Below are 13,285 nucleotides of genomic sequence, written 5' to 3'. Positions count from 1 at the left end.
AAGACATAGTTAACAAGAGGAAAACCTATCAATGCTTTCTAACACACTGTACTGCAAAATGAGTCAAGGCTCCTTGGTTGGGAGATGGAAGTTGCATCTGTGAAGAGTCAGTCTGACTTCAGTGCCTCCTGCAGCAATTACTTACACATGCTTTTAGAGCAAATTACAACATCAAAATATCCTCCATGACATTAACAGAATGTCCAAACTGTCTTTTATTCCACACTACTTCAACACGTTCAACATATGTGCAGTTCTGGTATTTTATTTTAATGTGGAAGAATTCCACTGACATGATTAGGCTCAGAGGTATTTCTGACCTACACCAAATCCTTTGGGAAGCTGGGATTGGATGCAGAAAGGCTCTGGTGTAATGTGCAAATGAGATGCTGAAGGTGGGTTAGCTTCTCTTATCTTCTCCTGTTTGTTTAATTTTTATTTGCTGATTCTGAAGCACTTCTTTTCCACAGGGGCACATATGGAAGCAAACTATGCAATAATGCAGTAAACAACAGCTGCAGCCACCTTTTGGCTTGTTTCTATTTCTATAGCATATTAACAGCTTTTGCTAGGACTTGGCAAAGCTCTAGGTGTTACCACTCAAAGGGAAGGGACAGCACCTCTGAATTTACCTCAGAGCTGACAGAGATCAGCTCCAGCAGGATTCACTGTCCACAAACTCTGCATAAAATGTGCTGTGAGAGACCAGTGCAACACATCCCAAACACTCCACTGAGACCTGCAGCTGCTCTTGGGACAATGCTTGGAATAATTCACAGAAGCTTCCCTTCTCAGGGCAGGGTTCAGCACTTGGATCATGGTATTTGAGTCTCCCCAGGAGCCTGGCTGAAGGTGACATGTTAAATGGCACACAAAAATATCACCAGGGAGTCTCTCATTCCAGATACAGGAATCCTTTAGCACAAGAGACATCTGTGAACATCTTCCCAATGCAGGCTGCAGCAAACCATCCAGAACAGAAGATGCCCCCAAGCACAGCAACAACCTATTCCCAAAAAACCACTCTGCAAGACTTCCCCAAACTGAGTTATTGCTGTTCAAAAGCCTTCCATGTTTTACCAGTTTCTAGAGGACAACAATTCCTGGAATTGCACCATCAATCCAAACTTCCAGCACTTCCCCCAAACTCCACATGCCCCACAGTTACCTTTTGGAGCATCCTTTGGCAGAATCCCATTTAGAGCTCTGGTGGCTCATGGTGCCTCCAGCCATTTCCTTCTTGCCATTTCATCCATCCAGAACGTGCTTCTGGCAAGGGCATTGATCACCTGTGGATCTCATGGCAATTCCCTTTTCCCCTTCAGAGTAACAAAATATCCATTTAAATAACATATATTAATATGATAACATTAATGCAAATTGCATATTTTTCTACCCCGGTTGCGTTCTCAGTCTTGCTTTTCAGAAGAAAATGTTGCCATGCTCCTGAAATACAATTCAAAGGCACTGACAACAGATAAAAACACAGTTTAGAATTCCTATTCTTCCTGGGTTTGAGATTTTTAGTCTTCCATTCTCCCAGGGTCTCTGCCAACCTGTGCAATTCCAAGTAGTATGGCAGCCTTTTTCAAGTCCTGTAATAAAGAGCAATTTTCCCATTTTCTCAATTTTCTCCAAATTTCTCCATTTTCTCCATGCCCTGCCCACTCCTCTGCCCCTCTCCTCATTCAATGCCACCTTGTGTAATAAGGCAAAGGCAGAAAGTTTTAGGATCTCCTTTAGATTTTTCTTATTTTGCACATGTTGTATTTGTAAATGCCTTCTCATAAAGGCCTGGACTTTGCATTTTATAGAGAAATGTAGGGTAACACTCATAATTTAAAAGTATTTTGTGCCATATTAATATGAATAGCAGTGAAAAATTCAGATGCTGGTTGCTATGAGGGTTTGTTTCCCAAGTGTTCACCTCTCTTTGTGACTGTACTCACGTTTGTTCTCAAAACTGACTACAGGTTTCTCTCTCCTCTCCCATTCTCTTCTAGCCTTGTAAACCAGAGTTTGATTACATTAATTTCTGATTTGGCAAGAAATCCTGTATCTGTCCTCTTTTTCAAGGGTTATTTCTTGTTGAAGTGCACAGTGTCACCGGGCTTTTGCCTTTAAAAGGAACAGCTTTACCTAATGCAGCAGAAGCTCAGATTTGTTTTAACCACATACTAGCAATCCAAAAATTAAGTGTTTGTGTTACCTACCAAGTTCCTTTAAGAGCAGCAAAGATAACAGTTCTAAGTAGCATTTATTTCCTCAAGTACTTATTAGCACTGATATTTGAGCCCACTTTTACTGCCATATCATATATTTTCCTTTTTCCCTATGCAGATAAAATGGCACAGGCATGTTTGCTATGTGGTTTCTGGTTGAAAAAACATTCAGTGGATGTACCAAGGTAGACTTTTTTTAGGTGTGGTGTTGGTGTTTCAAGCTGCTAGGAATTCTGTCCTCCAGAAAATAACAATATTAATTACATAATATCTCAAAATAGCATTAGCAGTAATTAGTAATAGGATACAGCAATGCAGTAGCAATTTTTGGGCAGCTCAGCTACACTGAAAAAAGCCAAGAAAATTTATAATCAAATTTGGTTAAAGCAATAAACAGAAGGTAAAGGCATCCACATTTTACTGTATGGACAAAATCCTGTATTACAGGTTATTCCACATTTGAGAATACCCATATAGCAGATAAGTATTTTACATCATGGAAAGAATGGCCCAAATCTGGAAATTCAAGGAGACACTTGACAGTGCATCCTTTGTACCCATCTCCAGCAGCTGATAATAATTTGGCCAAGCCGGCTCTCGATAAACAAAGCTGTGATGTTCTCCTGGAGAGACACAGATAGCAACATTGGCAGTGGCACTTCCAAAGAGCAGAGTTCAGCATACTTGATGCTGGCTTCACGCTGACCTCTCTCCCCAGTGCTGTTCAATCTAACTCCAAAGAGTGATAATCACATGTCAAATGCTGGGGGTGTTGGAAGTCCAGGCTCAGATCCAGCGTTAGCCCTTGTGGCAGCCCAGCAGACCACACTCAGCTCCCCAAAATTCCAAAAGATACGCGCACAGCTTGAACTAGCCACTGCTTTCAGAGCACTTAGAGAAACAAAGAACTTTTCCCTTTTGGCTTGCAGCATATCAGAGCACCTGCAAGCATTCAAGGCAACCCTAGGCAATGAGCTAACATGGATCATCTTTGCTTCTCAAAAATCTCTCAGCTAAATTTAGACCTGATCAGACAAGTAAAGGTCAAAAACAAAGCAGAGAGTGAGACAAGTTTGGAGAGGGGTTTTGGGGAACAGATAAAGCAACTGCCCTGAGGGAAGCAAAGGAGATGGGAAGCCTTTCTCTGCAGCTGAAGGTGTGGCTGCATGGGATCCACTTCCAGGGCTGCTCACCTGAGCTCTTCCCATTTGCACTGTGAGATTCCCCACATCCCCATGTCCCAGGCACTGCCTGCTTGCTGTCCATGCTCTGATGCTCTGCCTCCCAGCTGGACGTGCACTGAGCTGCCCCTGCTGCTGTTTCCTCTCTGCTGTGCACTGGCATCACCCCAGGCTTGCTTTTCCTGTGCCCTTCTCCCCTTCCTGACATGCAGTTTTCAGTTCATCGTGGCTCAGTGAGAAGAGTTTTATCGAAAATCCTACTAATAGACTCCAATAAAAGCAGTAATACAGTCACTTGTAATTTGGAGTGTCACTGGAGGCCTCATCACACTCCCATGTAACTCAAACTGATAATGAAAATTAACAGAAATCGCTGGGCTGCAATCCCAAAATAAACTGAAGGAACTGTCTGTTTGGGTTGCACATACATATTTTTCAAATAAAGTTATTAGTTTTCTTGAGATACTATCATGAAATAAGGAAAGCTCTCCTTATCTCAAGTATTGTATGAATTTAATTTAAAAGAATTAAATATGCATAATGCTTCACTGTGAAATGGGGAGCAGGTCTGAGAAAAGATAAAGTGGGAAAGCTGCACTGAACCGTGTTTCCAGGAAATACCTGAACACCAAAAGGCAACAGGCATGCAGTGACCTAGGGCAAGGGAGAAATATTTTTCAATTGAGGCCTTTCAGACAACAGCTAAAAGAATTTAGTGGCAGTCCATAGCAAGTTGCTGGGGTATGCATGACTTTATTGACAGCAACATTTAGTATTGATAGCAAAAATAGAAAATCTGCTTTCATGACAAAAACCTGTGTGCAGCAGTCTTTGAAGTAAAGCACATTCAGCATCACAGGAAATATCTCCGTGTTTGGGTTTTGTTCCTAGGCTGAGAAACTTGCCACACCTGCCACTGTGTGGTCAGCTGTGTGGTTTTAATGACTGAAATAATAACTGATAAAACCAGTTTATCTGAAAAATTATTTTTCTCTACAGAAATCTGTGTCACTGAAGAAACAAAGTCTCAAAGGCCTATGCATGAGGAAGGGCATGCAAAATGTTAATTTCTGGCTAAAACCAGATGTCTGATTTCTGTAGCAACAAAATGACACTTTCTGAGACTGTCAGAAGACCTAGAGCCTGCCCTGACACTGCAAACATCCATCACCCACTCAGTGGTCAGTGACACCATCCCACATTCCAAAACCAGCTCCCCAGTTTATTCCTGGCTTTGCTTCATTAGCATTTGATGGGATATTTTCCAGCTTTTCATACTCATACCAGATGAAGACTTTCTGCAAGCTTTCCTTTCAGTCAGGGGCCTAAAGTGGAAAAACCCAGTTATTTTTGACTTAAATTTTGACTGGATTTTGGTCAGAAAACAGGTTTAAAGATGAAGAAAACTAGTTTTGAGCACAAAAATAGAAGAGATTTTTGAACTTGAGTTTTTTGAAGCAAATATATGATTTACCTTAATTCAGGAAGCACTGAAAATGAGAGCTCTTTGAAAATTAAAAAAGAATATAAGGAGAATCTTACCAGCATCCCAGAGAAGCAGGCTGCCCAACTTAATCAAAAATCAATGGCAATTCCAGTATCAAATCTTCAACAGTATTTTGTTTCAATTCCATCATCTGACTGCATGAAATACTACAAAGATTTGAATGCTTTATACTAAAGAGTCAAAGTATTTTTGATTGAAATGTTAGTGCAAGCACTTGCCTCAGCTACTGCACCAAAATATTTAATGTGAGGGATAACATGAACACAGCAGAAGTAAAATTAAGTTTTAACTATTGTGATGGCACAAAAGCAATGCAACATAAGCAAAGCCTGTGCATGCAATTAATTAAACTTGAGAGTGTTCTACCTGCATTATTGTTCACTATATCGAGCTTCTCTCATAATTGCACACAATTTTATGATATTATCAATTTGAACTTACTGGAGGTCTTGATGTGAACAGGGATGTAGAAATGTTGGACAATTAATAGAATTCAGATAGACACTATGAAGTTTTGGAGTTCCTGTTTAATGACAGGCTTGAATTACAAGAATTCTGAGTTGAACTGTGAGAGAAATTCATTAAACAACAAAGTATTTATTGATATTTGCTCAATATACACTCAATATAAACAAGGCATCAATAAATAAAACAAATTAAGACTATGCTTCTTAAGTTTTCCTAGGTGAGCATAGGGGCATGAAGGAGCACTATTTAATACCTGAAGGAACTGCTACCTTTGAATTTCCTTCCAGGATAGTACTGTGGTGCTTTTAGCCTAACTATTTACATCTCCTACTATTGCCTGTTTTACAGGCAATAGTAAAAGTACCATCTCTTTGTGAATCTCTTAAAAGACACTTAAACACAACATCTTCACCAAAGAGTAGACAATGGAAAAACTGAAAATGTGCCAAAATTAAGCAACATTTCCTATTCTAAGTGGGCAGATTCTGACTTCTAAGCAAAATCTGAAGAGGAAGGAAGGATCTTGAGCTATGTGATGTAAGCTGAAACTGGACAAAATGTAATTTCCCCCTGGATGTTGACTGGTAAGTAAAGAGAGGAAACAATACTGAACTTGCAGCATCCTTACAGACAGTCAATTAATAAGAAACTGGATGTGGAAAAACTCAAAGATGAAAATTTCCTAAATGAGAATGTGAATGCTGCCATTGCCTTTGGCTTGCACAGTAGCTAAAATTGGGGAAGAAACTGTTCAAATACAGACAAACCCCACAAAGTAGGTGTGATAGTGATACCCAGAATGAACTTCAGCATTACTGGGGAATGGGTAGATTAATTCCAGTTTTCTGACTCTCCAAAGCAACCACAGGATAATCATGAACAGACAAAATATTTGGATGATCACAAATATGAAAAATGAGAAATGTGGTGCAGCCACTTCGACATTCTCCAAGAATATTACAGGATGAAAAGGCAAAATGACAGTATTTGGACAAGATCACCACATTTTTGTTATGTCTGAAATTCACAAAATATCAGATACAAATAATGTGTGTGGGATGTGACACAAAATTTTGAACATTTGTTCTTGCGTCTGTTAGCTGTTTGTGTACCATTACATAACCAGTGACCCACACGTGTGGCATGCTAAGTATTTTATTTTTTAGTGTATCAATTCTAAGGCTCCATCAAAATAAAGTGTTTTTATAGAAAACACTTGTTAGATAGGAAAGAGAAATCACTGATAAAATACTCCAGTAACTCTTCAAAGCCTAAACTTGCTTCATTCCTCCACCTACGCCGTGGATGTTTTGTTACTGAACACAGAGAAGGACAAACAATCCTCTCCCCTTCTGTAGACCTGTAAAGTTGCAATTCTCTTTTTCTACAGCAGGAATGTTCTGATACACAGAGTGGAAATAGTGATGTGACACAGTAGAGGGAGCAGCTCTGCTTATCACCAGCTTCTGGGTGGATTTTTCTAAAAAACATTCCAATATGAAGTTGAATCCTTTTGTACACAGCATTTTCCCCAAACAAATGCTAGGTTTCTAATTCTCTGCTGCTGCTACAACTCAAACACAGAGGCAAACCCTGTAGCTTAAGCTATGCTGACTTGTCCACATTTTCTCCAAGTCTCAGTTAAAATCTTCATTTTGCAGAGAAGAGACCTCCAGGGACACTGCAAACTTTGTGTCCTCACACCGAGAGCCTTTTTCTACCGTTCCCTTGTACACTCCTTACACAGACAACACAAATACCACGTCTCTCATTTCAGCTTTTATTTGGGTATTTTTAAGTTAAGTTGCTCAAGTCCATTTTCCATCAATACAGACACTAAAAGCCGAGATCAACATTTAAGGCAACATTAGCATCCATGCCAAGCTCAATAGGCAAACCCCATCCTCTAGGCACCACAGCATCCCAGAACTGCCACAGGTCCCCTGCCTCCCTCACACGTTCCCTTTCCCTTGGGACTCTGCTGTCCCACACCACATGCAGCAATTCCATTCACATGCACAGCCTCAAGTCTCTTGCCATTTTTATTTTATAGTTTCTTTTTTAGGAACTAGATAATTTTTGCATAAGGTGATATGAGTGAGATGCGTCTCAGGGTGAAAGTATGCAGTTGACTTATCATACAGAATCTTTTTTTTTTTAAAAATATGTTTAATGTCATTATTCAATGACTTTAGTATGAACATTACGTGTATTTAGCCTTTTGGTAAAGGCTATACATTGAGACTTGTTAGAATGATAATCTTGCTTTAAATTCTGATTTCTTTAGTGTTACTGTTGACAAGTGTTTGAGTTAGGGATGCCAAGTGCAACTTTTAGGTAAGAATATTTACAAGTATACAAAAGACCATGTAGTTTTTGAATACACCCACTATTCTTAATACAGAGTAAATAAGGATTTGTCTTGTGCCCTTGTGGAATATTTCATCAGGTGGGTTTTGCTTTTCTTCTCTTTTACAGTAAAAGGAAAGTTTTCACTTTCCCTTAAGGAGTGTATTTATTACAAGATGGTTAGCATACATATATCACATAACATACAAGCGTTAAAACTGACCAGTTACAAAATAAGCAGTGGTATGTATATCTTCATATAACCTAAGAACAGGATCAGTATTTTACAAAGTACATATAAAAGTACTTCATATACAAAGAAAAATACAAATGTGCAAACACCATTGTCACAGGTGGAAATTTATCAATTGAAAAATGCTAGAAAAATCCTTCATATTTTTGTTTTGAAATTGCAAATGCATTAAAAACAGCTGCATTTCCTATTGTGTGTGGTGAGAAATCTATGTTCCTTTCTGACAAAATACATTAGTTATAAAAAAACCCACAAAGTTTAATAACTGAAAAACCTTGTAAGTATAGTCAGTTTGGTTAGGCTGACATTAAATTACAAGCAGAACGTCTGGAAAAATGAGAAAATAGTGAATCATATATACAGACCTTTTGTAATATTAGTGTGCTATTTAACATATTAACATTTCAAAGTAAAAACAATGGCTTAATTACCTACATATTCTACTCAAAGTCCTCATTATTCGTAGACTGTAAAATTTCAACTAATTTGGAGCTATTAAAAATGTTTCGCCAGGATTTTAAGCAGAACAAACACAAGTTCATCAAAAGTAAAAATCTATAAACAGTCTTCCAATTAATGTGCAAAAAAATGTTTAAAAAGTATCAAATCACGACACCTCAAACGTCATTATGTACATATCTAATATCTGTAAAGGCTGTTAACTAGCTAGTTTTGTTTTGTTCTGCTACAAATAACTTACCTCTGTCCTGCAAAATGTCTGCATTGTAAAGACTTCAGTGCAAGTGCTTGCTTCATTGTTTAGTGCATTATCATGTTTGTTATTTTTTATTTTACAGTGAGCAGAACAGCATATAAATTAACACATACAACTCAACACACAAGAGATTCTTCACCTACTGAATTCCTAGTTTGCTGTTTTCCATTGCTCCAGGGTAGTTCTTCAGTTTATCCCATTGGAATTGCAAATAGAATCTAAAATAAAAGTGCTATCTATGGTCTTCAGGTAATCCCTAGATTTTGAAATTCCATAACAACATTGCAGAAGCATTCAGCAGAGCATGAGATTAGAGAATGACCTGCACACTGAGAAGACACTTGAAAGTCTGGCATCAGGCAATTTCACTTTTTTGGTCTTTAAAAATATTGACTGTCTATTGGCAATCTGGTGTCTATGTCACTGGACCCACAAGCTTCATTTATTTATCTGTTTTTAGGAATTGTAGACATGTTCCCTCTTATTCAAGACTAGCTTGGAAATAAGAAAATTCTGCTTAAAAGTCTAAATACAGTAGAAATAAAGTGGAAACACGCTTCGTGTTGAAGGGAAAATTTCTACACTTTCCTTTGGACAGGTTTCCTAACAGAATAGCTCTGAAATGAGAAAACTGGGATCAGATGCTAGTGCAAATACAGCCCACTTTTCTAGCTACGAATTGTACTGAAGAGAGAGGAAATTCAGGATAAATGGATTATTATTTTTTCAAGTCCTCCCTGCAGAAAAAAAATAGCAGTTACAGTGGTTATAATTATTAAACAGAAAATAACTTATTATGAAATTTATGGCTGAAATGTAAGGAAGGCAGGTTGTGTGTCAGTAACATTCCAGAACTCAGTTTCTTCAGGATGAGGTGCTTTAAATGGGACTTTATCATGGAACATTTTTCTCTTTTCTATGCATCTGAAATGCAACTCTGGATCCTGTCCATCCATTGTTGAGCACTCTGTGCATCTTGGGCACAAAAGTTATACACACGTTTATTTGTCTTCAGCTGCAAGGGAAACACAAGGACAGAAAGATGTCAGCACATGGGAAACAAAACCTGCAGACTTTAAACTGCAATACTCAATTGGGCCTGAATGTTAACACTTTTGAACTACTGCTGTTGAGAGTGATGCCAGACACATATTTTTTTTTTTGTCTTGAGATGACACAACAGCTCTTTCCTAGCTCACACCTTCCAGCAGAATTGGAAGCAGGAGCTTAAACACATCACAGGAAGGAAGTTTCACATAAAGATCAAGTAAAGACCAGATACACTTACATCAAAAAATGCCTTTTCACTGGCATGTTTTGGAGCTCCAATGGTTGGAGAAGCAGGAATCACAGTTTCCACTTCTGCAAGGTCTATGTGTCCCTTACAGCTCGTATCCTCACCAGAGTCGTAGTATCGCAGCTGGAACAGGAGAGAAGAAAACCCAGACATGCTTTTAGATCAATTCCCCTTTCCTGGACACAGCCTGGGGGCATTGACTGCTAAGGGTGGGAGGTACAAAGATTAGCAGGAGCTGAGGGAAGAGTGTTTTTTCATGGATTGCAAATAGTCATGGATTGCTCTGGGCAAGAGGGCACGTGAGGCAGGAAAGCAGAACCATTTCTTCACTGGTCATTACATAAAACTAACACAAAAGCTTTACTTCACTGAGGCATTGATAAACCACTTGTTCTCTGTATTTCAAGAATTTAAAATGATCAGCAGAAATTTCAGTGTAATTTTAGGTAATTATAAACCACACAGAAACCTCACATTTTCCTATACTGCACACAGAGGTTGAACAAAGTCTGTGCATTTTTTCCCTCTTTGCAAAGATACTTTGATATGGATATTAATCACTCTGTAAACTGAGTTCCAACATGCAAACAAGTTCCAAAAAAGCCCCCACAACAAAACCCCAACAAATTCCCATAAGCCAATGCAAAATAGCAACAGAAACTTTCACAGCAAAAGTCAAACAACAGAATTCCAGGTAGGATTGACCTGTATTACTCCTGCATCTATCATACTCAGAAGGTTATTTGGTTATACAAAAAATGCAAGAGTATCTTTTTCTTCTGCAAAATGAACCTTTTCTCCTATATATAAGATATATAGGATATATTAGGAAGAATAATTATAAACAGCACATTTGTTGGTATTTACCACATTGATCTTGAAGTATTCAATTAGTACTTCAAGAGATACCTGTCTTTATTTATATTACATATTTTATAGTGTACAGACTACAGTAAATTTAAATGTTTTTTAAACAAAAGCATACATGAGTCTGAGGAGTTATGACCACCACTTTGTGGAATATTTGGCTCAGAATATTTTACTGTCTGATGACCCAACATTATTTGAAGTAACAAGACCATAAATTTCTATTGCAGAATTCTGGCATACACTGTAAATTAGATAAAAAGTTTAAACCAACAGATGTCTATCTTTGGTGCTCCTTTTAGTACAATGATTAGGTAGAACACTTATGAATAATTTTGCTATTAAATTTACATTACTCTGACTAATCTGAAATACTCCTATATATTTTTAAAACACAAGCATATACTTTAATAAAATATTCCTATATGTTTCTTTCTAAAAAATAAAAAGCAAAATACTAAAACCCCTCTGTCCACTCAGAATTCTGTATCAGCTACAAGACACACATGAGAAACATTGACAGATCATGAATGATGTAGCACACATCACAACTGAAAATCATCATTACTAATATTCTTTGTAAGACCAATCTATACAGACTCAGTCAATAAAAAAGGAGCAACAAAATAATAAAAAAAGTCCATTATCTAAAAAGGTTTTACCTGGTGTTTTGTCACATCCAGCACAAACCAGCGAGGTTTCCAACCTTTTAGCAAAGCTCCTCTTTTGTACAGCGTACCTTCAAAAGATCTGAGAGGGACAGAAAACACAGTGGCATGTGATCCCCTAATATGGATAGTGCTGAGAAAGAAAAGCCCCAAAATGACACATATTCAACACTTACTACATACATCTGAAACACTTATTTTCCTGCAGGAAAACTAGAAAGATTTAAACCAATAGTTTAGCTCTTGGTAACTGTGACACACAGATAAAACACCCCTTTAATACTTTGGATACATTAAATGTACAACTACAATTTGCATGTGCATCTAATGAAAAGGAAGGGTGAAGGATGCTGGTAGGATATAGAGGCCCACCCAATAAGACAACTAAATATAATCAAATCCAAAAAGCAGGAATAAAGCAGCCACAAAACATTCTGTGCACATGAAAGTTTCATTGCTTCCTAAGGCAGAGACTAACCAATCTAATAACATTACTGAATACTGTCTGATTATTCAGTGATACTCAGATATACTAGCTAATTATGATTACTAACTACTGTCTGGTGATTCAGTTTACCTATTTTCATCATTCTTTGATGTGAAATGATTGTACAGCGTTGTTGTTCTTCTGTCTACTCCATTAGAGGGAGAGATGCCTGAACTCTGCTCCTCACCCAGCCCACTGTCAGGTATTTCCAACAAAGACCTCTTTTGATAGGAATGCAGATTAGGTGACATCATCCCTGAGGAGCCAGAAGGATGTCTCCGGAGCTGAAAAAGAGGGAAACAGAAGAAAAAAGCTAATGTAATGTGTCTTGCATTGTGAGATAGTCTCAGTGGTGTACTGATAATAAATACATGGTACAACATGAAAGCTGAGAACTACTGGCCAAAAAAAAATCTTCCTAATACAAGTCAGTACTGCCTCAGAGAAGAAGCCAGAGGGATGGAATTCCCTGCATTTCTTAGGCAGAAAGGTTCACAAGGTGTGAGAAATCAGTATTTCAGAAAAGCTTCATATATTCCAGTGAGATAATACTGAACAATGTTGGGCTTGCTTTCTCAGAAGCATCTAAAACTAAACAGACATTTGGATACAGTAAATTTCCCTGATTTCAAAGGGAAGGAAGGAGAGAAAGGAAAAACTGTAGCTTCCAAGAGCAACTTTACAGATCCATGCCATTTTAGTAGAATCTCAGTAACCTGGAACAAGAGGGATTCTGTATTTGGTCCTAATCTAAATGACAACACTCTACAGGTACAGTCTTGAACTGGTAACTCAGTGTGCAGAGTTCAGAGGACAAACTCCCCAAAAGCAGTATCTAGCATTACTCCTGGTGCACACAGAGAGCAAAGTGACTTAGAAAGGCTCTATACTCTCAGCTCTTCTTGTTACCACAGACAGGAATTGGAAACACAAGCATGAATATTTCTTATCTCTACATAGAAATTATTAATCCATTTAGCCATAGAAATGTCTTTATGTAGCTCTGAGAATCTGCGATATCCTTTCGGCTACTTTCAGGAATTGAGGTTTTTTTAGTACTTCAAGAATTTTTTAAAATGTATAAAATCATATATTTGTGCATTGGAAATTGCTCATTTTATCTGTATGCCTTAAACTACTTTGGAAAATCAACCAGATAAACAGCACAAGTGAAAGTAAATTTTTCAACATGAAGAAATAAAAAGCCAGTATCATGGGTTAGAACAACATACTCAGTTTTTCAAAAGCAGTATTTTACTCCAAGAAATACA

At 37.9% G+C, this 13,285-nt stretch overlaps 1 protein-coding gene across 5 annotated transcripts in view; it reads right to left on the bottom strand.

The window, feature by feature from the left end:
• Positions 1–7,144: 7,144 nt before the first annotated feature.
• Positions 7,145–13,285, bottom strand: part of SBF2 (SET binding factor 2) — a 230,197-nt gene continuing 224,056 nt past the window's right edge. For all 5 annotated transcript variants that reach the window (XM_021529470.4, XM_085580076.1, XM_021529472.4 and 2 more), the window contains 4 exons: positions 12,105–12,298; positions 11,522–11,609; positions 9,984–10,115; positions 7,145–9,710 (listed from right to left, as the gene is read on the bottom strand). In XM_021529470.4, the coding sequence (XP_021385145.3) occupies positions 9,612–9,710; positions 9,984–10,115; positions 11,522–11,609; positions 12,105–12,298 (513 nt within the window). In that variant the 3' untranslated portion in view covers positions 7,145–9,611. The remainder of the gene's footprint in view (positions 9,711–9,983; positions 10,116–11,521; positions 11,610–12,104; positions 12,299–13,285) is intronic.

The sequence above is a fragment of the Lonchura striata genome, chromosome 5, assembly GCF_050655825.1.
Source record: "Lonchura striata isolate lonStrDom1 chromosome 5, ASM5065582v1, whole genome shotgun sequence".
Lineage (NCBI taxonomy): Eukaryota > Metazoa > Chordata > Aves > Passeriformes > Estrildidae > Lonchura > Lonchura striata.
This window is presented reverse-complemented; position numbering and strand designations above follow the sequence as displayed.